Raw genomic sequence first — 9,300 nt, forward strand, 5'->3', positions numbered from 1 at the left:
GCCTCCAGACTATGTCAGACATGCAGAGGAAAGACGGACAGTGACCCCATTTTTGTGACACATCCATTTCCGGTATTTCTCGGCGGTCCAACTTTATTTGTATTGCACCTCATCATATTGCACAGTTAAAAACAAAAAAATACAATTTAAACTCAACCAATAAACCTGACAACAAACGCCCACAGTGTGGACGCCCACCAGCGAGGAACGAGTCAAAACGGGATGAAATAAGATACAGGTAATATTTAGGTAGCAACGATTAAGAATACAGAATATGGAAATGCTTGCATCACAAGTGGATACAAGACAGACACACTGATATGGGGGAAAACTATTTTACACATTTTAACTTTTCTGAACTATGGACTTATTTTTTGAAGTAATTCGTGAATTGCTTACATGAATATACTTAATTTAGACATTTAACGTTTTTTGCGTTTAAAGTTTTAAAATACACGTGTTAACATTTTGTTACTCATTTTACTGCTTGATATGTGAAACATAACATTACCTGAAGTGTAAAAATAGGATTAATTATTTTGCTATTATATCAACCATATTAACTTTTTGTAACTATTTGTATTTGTTCTCCATTATTGGCACTTTTTTAAAAAAAAACTCAAATGTGGCTCTTGAGCTCAGAGGTTTGTGCCAGAGGTAGAGCTGATCTGTAATGACTTGAGTCACGTAATTGTTGTTTGTTTTCTAAAGCTTTTATCAGTTCCTTGAGTCGCAAAAACTGATAAAAAGTTGAGAACACAAACCAAAATGTTTGGAGCTTCCCCGCCCCCTCCCTCACCATCTTATCGATCACTCCGGGAGGTCGCGCCATTTAAATCAAACGCCCAGCGCCCTGCCGAGCGAAGTTGTCTGGGCGAAGAACATGCGTGCGCTCCTGCTCCTATTCGTCTTGGTTGGCATGGACGCTGCCCCCTCGGAGCGGCTCTTGCTCGGCGCCCTAGGCCTCTCCGAGCCGCCGTCCGCCCCCGATGGTGCCCTTGGGTCCCGGTCCCCGCGCCACGACGTCCCACCGGCCCTTTGGAAGATGTTCTGGAGGTCGCAGCGCGCCCAGGTCGATGAAGGCGAGCCGTGCATGGTGTCCGAGTACGGCGTCCGTGGCAACATCATCAGATATGTGCAAGACCAAGGTAGTGGCAATGGTACCACCAAGACCACGTCATTGTGTGGCTACAGACAATATGCCATTTGTATCTGTGCGTGAACGTGTTTATGTATATGTGTCTGTTTCCGTTAGTGTCTAATCGTGTATACCCACGTGTACCTCCGTTTGTCTGTTTCTCATTTGCAAAACACGTTCATCGCTTTGTGTGTTTCCATGGTTGTGTTTGTGCGTATCAATGTATACCTGTTGCATCTGTCCGCGTTTGTGTGTCTCAGTTGTGTGTCTGCGTGCGTATGTGCACGTGTCTGTCTGTTTTCTCTGCGTGTACATGTCTATTTGTGTGTGTGACCACGTTTTTGTGCACGTGTGTCCGTGTCACAATGTCTGTGAGCATACAGGTGTTTTATTATTTTTTTTTTTTTAGTGTTTCTTAGTTTTGGTATGTCTTTGTTGTTTTGTGTGTGAATCAATGTGCTTGTCTATAACCGTGTGCATGTGTGCGCATGTGCGTGCACGTGTTTGTTTGTTTATGTCCATTTGTATGTTTCAGAGTGTCAATTTATGTTTTGTGTGCGTGCAGGTAGTGTTGTTCCCGGTTCTGGCGTAGCATGCCCGGGCTGTGTGGACCAGCATCTCTTTTTCAATCTTGCGGCCCTGGAGTCCTCGGAGGTCTTGTCTCTGGCCCAGTTGCACATCCACTTCCTGTGGAGGGCCGGACCCAGGGGCTCTGCTAGGATGGCAACCCTGCTGCAAAGTGGTCCAACCGTCAGTGCCGTTCTGTATAAGATGGTCCGGCCCACGCTAAAAGGCGCCAACCCTCGGGCCAACCGCCGCCTTCTGCTGTCCCAGTCAGTCCAGTTGGGCCTTGAGGTGGTGTCGGTCACCTTGGACGTCACCGCCCTGGCCGAGTCCTGGCGCCACCCAGCACGCAATTATGGTCTGCTTTTGGAACTCCGGCCTCTTAATGCTGACCCGGACCAGTCCTGGGTAGCGCCATCTGTGCAGGCCTCGCTGGTGGCAGTGTCGCTCCACCCGCAGCAGTGCCGTTCCCGGCAGAGGAGGAGCGCTGCCCACAGCCTGCCTCCCGTTTCGCCCAGCAACATTTGCAAGGCTCGCCGACTCTATGTGGACTTCAAGGACGTAGGCTGGCAGGATTGGATCATTGCACCGCAGGGCTACGTTGCAAACTATTGTCACGGTGAGTGCCCCTTCCCTCTCAGTGACAGTTTGAACAGCACCAACCACGCCATCCTGCAGACTTTGGTTCATTCGCTGGATCCGGGAAGCACCCCTCAGCCCTGCTGTGTGCCCGTCCGCTTCTCGCCCATCTCCATGCTCTACTATGACAACAATGACAACGTAGTGCTGCGCCACTATCAGGACATGGTGGTGGATGAATGCGGATGCAGATGACTGAAGCTCGATAGTCCCATCCACTCCCCGGCTGTGCTGCTCTGCCAATTTTTAAATGATGCAAATAAAGTTTTGAATTAAAAATGTGAAGCTTTGAATAGACAACATGCTGCGGTTATCTATCACATATTGCAAAAAAAAAGTATTTTGTATTTTTTGTTCGAAACAATTGATCACCCTCCCCAATATTGATATTTCATATGTTTGTGTACGCATGTCCTTTAAAAATATACAATGCCTTATTTTCTAGTGTGAAAACATTACATCAATTTACGTCAAAATCAGTTACCGTATCTGTATTTCCGCCGACCAGTAGTTATGTTACTGAATAAAGGCTGTTATGGTCGAGAGGAACAACAGAGATTGAAAATTTCTCCATCTAGTGGACATAAGGTGAATTATAGACGAGGGCCGAACCTTGAAATTTCGAATTGCGTTCTTACCGAGGAAATGTGCATGTATATCTTCCCCCAGACTTATTGGTACAGTCTTACACCGCACACTGCCATTTCGCCGTAGAGACAGAAAATGACATGAAAACGCTGTGGAGAAATCCATGTACAGTATTTATGTTCAATAAACAAACAAACAAACATGAGACGAGCACAGCGAGTGGCTAATTAAGATGGCTGCCGGTGGCTTCACTTCTCGCGAAGGCCACTAAGCGGCATCGTTTGTCTATTCAAATATAAGTCGTTGGTAGCGTTTGTTTTTGTTGGCACTGACGCGGATCTCATATAATCCTGCCGTTGTAAACTACCCCACCCTGCATTTTTTTAAAGTTTACTGTTGTGTTCCACTGTGTAAACCTGAGAAGTTGTTCTCACCAGTCTAATGGTATGGCGGCTTACAATTATCTTTTAGCTGTGTTATATTTTTCTGGTGTGTCCTTGTAAAAAATAAAACAAAACGGCAGAACAGTGTTCAGCTACATCTTTATTTAACTTCTTTTCAGACAAAAACGTTTTGCAAGTATTAAAGCACAAAAGAAAATATGTACTCAAACATTACACAATCTAATTTTTCTGTGTGAATAAAATAAATATAAAACCTGTTTTGTAATCCTAAAAATATCAAGCTATGAACATGCTCCATGCACTCGTGTTCCTGCAGAGTTGTTACGAATGACATAAATGTAATGTATGAGGAGCTGAGTTTTAGGATGATGGATATTTTGGTCTTTGTTTGGCAAGTGTTGTCATTTTTGAGGAAGAAGCAAGGCAAACTAGCCTCAAAGTAATCCTAATTCCGCGAGTTACATGCTAACACTAATTCCTGAAAGACACGCTTATTCGCTATATCTGTAAGGCCATTAATAAACATCTCAAGTTGATGTTAAACCCCTGGCTAAAAGTAATAACTGCTGAAAACATAGTGCAGTACAAAAAAAAGTAACAATGCTTCCTGAAAGGAATCTGTGTGTTTTTTTTTGTTATCATAGGTGACACACATTACAATCAGTTGTGCTTTGAACACATTGAAATACAAACTCCAAATGACATCTGACAAGTGTTAATTATCTAAAAAAAAAGCTTTATATTTGATGAAACATGTTTGACGAGCTAAATGCCCAACTGGATTTATTTGACAGAGTAATGTCTAAATTCGAAATTATTTGACAAGGTGATGGAACAACTTTTTAATGTGTTTCCAGATTTCTTTCATCTTCACTCCGTATATGATTGGGTTGAGGAGAGGATTGTACACCACTATTTGCAACATCATGATCAGGCGAACCAGCTTTGAAAGCTTTGACTCCATTTTGTCCACAATGATGTCGAATGAAGCCAAGCAAGAGAAACAGAATAAAACCATCAGATGAGGGAAACAAGTGTCGGCTGTTGTTTTCCAGGCTCCCCCACAACTGCGATACACGACAACAAATATTTTGAAATACGTATAGAAGATGAACAGAACAGGGAGAAATCCAATATTGATAAAGATGAACACAGTGTAAGCGACCAGCATTTGTGATCTCACACAGTGAAGCTTATTCACAGAAGTGTTACAGAAAATGCCACCTAAAACAAACCTGCACAGTTTTTGCTTTGCATTAATGAAAGTTGCCACCGCAATCTGGCAGCCAGGCAGAAACCAGGCCAAAGCCAAGAAGATGGTGACATTGGTTGTGCGCATGGCGGTTGCATAGTGCAGAGGCTTGCAGATGGACATATACCTGTCGTAAGCCATGGCTGACAACAAAAAAAAGTCTGAACCAGCTAAAGAGTAGAAAAAGAACAACTGAAACATACACCCTGTGTGAGAAATGCTCTGCCGGTGAGACAAGACGTCCACAATGAGTTTGGGGTAGATAGCCGTGCTGAACAAAAGCGAGTTCAGAGACAAAGCTGCGATGAAAATATACATGGCCTCATGAAGGCTCCTGTGAATCCAGATGAGACAAATGATGGTGCCATTAGAGCAGAGGATGAGAACGTAGAGCATCAACAAGATCACAAAGTAAACATATCGGTACTTATCTACATCGACATAGCCGCCAAGACTTATTAGGCCGTTTGTTACGTTCATCGTGTTCCATTCATTTGCACCATGCACACAGGCGGTCAAGAATCACGGGAGTGTCAAGTCTTTTATGATGGCTGTTGAGCCTCCACGGATCTCATTAAGAGCCGCTGTCATGTCAACAAATTCCCCCAAGTCCTTTTCGGCTTCGCGTTGTTGTCCGTCACATGCAGCAGGGTCAAACATTTGTCAGACATGATGTTCAACAGAGATGATACTGTAAGTCCATGATATGATTTGACCCTTGTTGTCTCTCAACTTGTTCTCTTCTTGCAACTGTCCTCTCGCACCTCTATGATCAATTTGGACCACAAAGTCAAGGACACAATCTAGGATCTAGTTAATGTGCTCTGTGTGTAGCTTTGTTAACTTGCAATTTTAATGGAAAAGTGAATAACTGTTACAGAATGACTGATGTCATTAAGAAATCTCAGTGGCGTGTTGAAGTTGCGTTGATAGCCGATGTGAACGTGCAGTTACAGGTGAAATTTTACCCATCGGAAAACAAATGTCAACCGGGCCAAACGTGTTGACGGACAATTCATGTCAACCTGCCTCGATTGAGCGCCCATCCGTCAAGATGAGCTGCGAGTTAAGTTCATTGCTGTGGAGCTTGAAGTCAGCGATCAAATCCAATTAAAAAAAGGACTATCAAATTAAAAACTCATTAATTTCCAAAATCTGATTTTTGAGGTTTTATTTTAAGGCCAGATTGCCCAGCCCTATATTCGTCTCAACAAGCTGGACAATTGAGAAGAATCTCATCTGTGGGTCGAAAGTCAACAGACTGGGATTGACTTATTATTTTCTGCCTTCATTACAAAGCTTAATTTGAATGGAAAGAGCAATGTAAGGATTGTGTCATAACAAGGTCAGCCTCAGGGGAGCTGTTAATGATGAGCCCGTGGTCACAAGTCATGAGAGGCTGTATCTGACAAACAAGTAAATACTCTAGACGACACCAGAACCTCCACGTCACTATTTTACAAACAACTCAAGTCACAGTTTGTTTAGAAAAAATAAAAACAGTCCAACATATGCAATCAAACAAATGTCACAGTTAAATATGACACACATTCAACTTCCGTTAACACAAACACACAAAAGATTAGCATCCTTATTGCTTCATTAATTAAATGGATCACCCCATGCAGTGCATTCTGGGAACTCATCGCCTCATGTCATGATGCTACGTTCAGACCGAATGTGAAAAAAATCACGGCGCTGCGTGTCTCACGTGGGGTTGTACGCGGGGGTGACTCACTGACTGAAATATGACTGTGACTATAGCTAGCCGTTTGCGACTGAAGCCAAAGGACAGCCATCTTAAATTGCCACTCTAACTAATGACTTCAGTTATTTTATTTCCCTAAAAACACTGTCACCAGTGTGTTTTACACCGGGATCCCTGAATGGAGTCCTGAGGGCCTCTGAAAGAATTAAATTCACTGTTTGCATCGACTGTGATCGAATTGTGATCGCCAGAGCTTAGGTTTACATTGCGCAGCGAATTTTATTTTATTTGTAATTTTATTTCTGAAATCAGATTCATCAATTAATCGGTGGGCGACTGGTAGGCGCGTCGGCCTCATGGTGGAGAGGTGCTTGGTTCGATTCCTGCTCCTTCCTGTGTGGGGTTTGCATGTTCTCCCAGTGCCTGCGTGGATTTTCTCCGGGTACTCCGGTTTCTTCAGCGACATTTGTATTCATTCAAAGCTGTTTGTTTCACATCATTAATGATGTATTTATTGAGGTTGGTTACTTTTTTTATTTTGTGAAGCTTTAGTGTATTTCTGTCAGTAAAAATATGAATATTATTTCTGTGCTGATGCGAGTTACTGAGAGGTGCTGGGGAAAATACTTGCTGAAAAAAAAGAACACTTTCAAGGCTTGTTTGAGAGGAGAAATGAGGTGAAGCCTGAAAGAGGGGAAAACAATGGGTACAGATTTTAATCATCTTAAATCTGGAAAATCCATGTCTCTCACCCCTGACAATCATTGCATCCTTGAAGCAATGGATAGCCGAATAGGTTGGTAGATAGAGTCTTGTTTTTGTTTTTTCATCCTGTGATGGCAATTAAATAGTACGTTTCAATTAAAAACAGAAACAACACTTCCTCAATGTGCTTTTATTTCCTCTCTTTTTTTTTTTAACATGAGTGAAACACATTCCAATCTGTTGCGCACTGAACGCACATCAATAAAAACACCACCTTAAAAGTGTGAACCACTCTGAAAACCTTTTGCAGGATGAAATAAGGATGGTCATTCATATCAGACTTAATTTATTGGATACATACACTGACTGACTTGATTTATTTGAAAAATAGAACACCTGACTTGATTTATTTGTACTTTTTGACAGGCTGAACGTCAATAGTCGTTTATTTGACGCGGTGACAGAACAACTTGATGTGTTTCCAGATTTGTTTCATCTTTGCCCCGTATATGATTGGATTCAAGAGAGGACTGTACGCCAATATTTGCAAGATGATGATCATGTGAACAATCTTTGGAACATCTGACTCCATTTGGTCCATAATGACGTCGGACGCAGCCAAGCAAGAGAAGCAGATTAAAACCATCAGATGAGGTATACAGGTCTCCGCTGCCTTTTCCCAGGATCCGTTACGACGGCAATAAACGGCGATAAATATTTTAACGTATGTGAAGAGGATGAACAAGATAGGGAGAAACCCAACATTGACAAAGATGAACATACCATAAACAACCAAAGTTTGTGATCTCATACACTGAAGCTTCTTCACAGAATTGTTACAGAAAATGCCCCCTAAAACAAAACTGCACAGTTTTTGCTTTGCATTAATGAAAGTTGCCACCGCAATCTGGAAGGTGGGCACAAACCAGGCCAAAGCCAAGAAGATGATGACATTGGTTGGACGCATGGTGGTTGCATATTGCAGAGGCTTGCAGATGGACACGTACCTGTCGTAAGCCATGGCTGACAACAGAAGGAAGTCTGAACCACCTAAAGAGTAGAACACGAAAAACTGCAACATACACCCTGCCTGAGAAATGCTCTGCCGGTGAGACAAGACGTCCACAATGAGTTTGGGGTAGGTGGCCGTGCTGAACAAAAGCGAGTTGAGAGACAAAGCGGCAATGAAAATATACATGGGCTCGTGAAGGTTCCTGTGACTCAAGATGAGATAAATAATTGTCCCATTCGAGCAGAGGATGAGAACGTAGAACGTCAAAAAGACCACAAAGTAAATATATCGGTACTTATCCACATCGATATAGCCGCCAAGACTTATGAGGACATGAGTTCCATTCATCGTGTTCCACTCATGTGCACCATGCACACCGGCGGTCGAGAATCGCGGGAGTGCCAATTATTTTATGATGGTTGCTGAGCCTCCACGGATCTCATTAAGTCATGTCAACAAACTCCCTAAAGTCCTTTTCGCCTCTGTGTTTTTCGTGGGCTTGACCTGTCCATCACATGTAACAGGGTCAAACTTTTGGTGAACATGATGTTCTAAAGTGACAAGTCCATTGTCACATTATAATATGATGTGACAAGAGAGGAAACCGGCGGAAGGCAATCATGGAGTCAAAGGCCAAAGAAGAGTGCCAAAAACATGCTGATGCTGCTCATTTATAGTTTTCGTTTTCCACGTTGGAAACTTTTTGACCCAAGATATGTACTTCCAAGTAACAAATGTTGTATAAAGGTGACTCACCTCACTTGTACGATTCGACATGAGAAAAGAGCAAGAGAGATTTATGTCAAGATACATTTTTTTTCTGATACGTTCTGATATATGGCCTAATGATTTGATACAAGGCGATTATCACTTTTTTTGAACAATACAATTCATCCATCCATCCATTTTCTGATCCATTTACCCTCACAAGGGTCGCAGGGCGTGCCTGAGCCCATCCCAGCTGTCTTCGGGCAGTAGGTAGAGGACACCCTGAACTGATTGCCAGCCAATCGCAGGGCACACAGAAACGAACAACCATTTGTGCTCACAGTCACACCTGGGGACAATTTGGAGTGTTCAATCAACCTGCCATGCATGTTTTTGGAATGTGGGAGGAAACCGGAGTACCCGCAGAAAACCCATGCAGGGGAGAACATGCAAACTCCACACAGGAAGGCCAAAACCTGGAATCAAACCCCGCACCTCTCCGCCGTGAGACCGACACATTAACCAGTCAACCAATGGGCCTCCTCACAGTACAATTCAATACCATCAAGGCGATTTCGATAC

General features: G+C 43.0%; 3 protein-coding genes across 3 annotated transcripts; 1 reads left to right on the forward strand and 2 right to left on the reverse strand.

The window, feature by feature from the left end:
* The first annotated feature begins 883 nt into the window (after positions 1–883).
* gdf3 (growth differentiation factor 3) lies at positions 884–2,537 on the forward strand. Its single transcript, XM_086123894.1, has 2 exons — positions 884–1,148; positions 1,704–2,537. Exons 1-2 carry the CDS (start codon positions 884–886, stop codon positions 2,534–2,536), a joined length of 1,098 nt encoding a protein of 365 aa, XP_085980020.1. The 3' UTR covers position 2,537.
* Positions 2,538–3,452: 915 nt separating this feature from the next.
* LOC147198288 (olfactory receptor 10J5-like) lies at positions 3,453–5,065 on the reverse strand. The gene has a single exon (XM_086123177.1). It carries the CDS (start codon positions 5,063–5,065, stop codon positions 4,148–4,150), a length of 918 nt encoding a protein of 305 aa, XP_085979303.1. The 3' UTR covers positions 3,453–4,147.
* A 2,374-nt stretch (positions 5,066–7,439) lies between these two features.
* Positions 7,440–9,209, reverse strand: LOC147198289 (olfactory receptor 1P1-like). Its single transcript, XM_086123179.1, has one exon. The coding sequence runs from the start codon at positions 8,356–8,358 to the stop codon at positions 7,444–7,446; it is 915 nt and encodes a 304-aa protein (XP_085979305.1). The 5' UTR covers positions 8,359–9,209; the 3' UTR covers positions 7,440–7,443.
* Between the last annotated feature and the right edge of the window lie 91 nt (positions 9,210–9,300).

Source organism: Hippocampus guttulatus, chromosome 11, assembly GCF_054856545.1.
Source record: "Hippocampus guttulatus isolate MCC_2025c chromosome 11, RoL_Hgut_1.0, whole genome shotgun sequence".
In the NCBI taxonomy this organism is placed as follows: Eukaryota; Metazoa; Chordata; class Actinopteri; order Syngnathiformes; family Syngnathidae; genus Hippocampus; species Hippocampus guttulatus.

Coding starts and splice junctions, on each gene's coding strand:
- gdf3 (XM_086123894.1), top strand. CDS start 884: ATGCGTGCGCTCCTGCTCCTATTCGTCTTGGTTGGCATGGACGCTGCC. Junction 1,149..1,703: donor CAGATATGTGCAAGACCAAG/GTAGTGGCAATG, acceptor GTGTGCGTGCAG/GTAGTGTTGTTCCCGGTTCT.
- LOC147198288 (XM_086123177.1), bottom strand. CDS start 5,065: ATGAACGTAACAAACGGCCTAATAAGTCTTGGCGGCTATGTCGATGTA.
- LOC147198289 (XM_086123179.1), bottom strand. CDS start 8,358: ATGAATGGAACTCATGTCCTCATAAGTCTTGGCGGCTATATCGATGTG.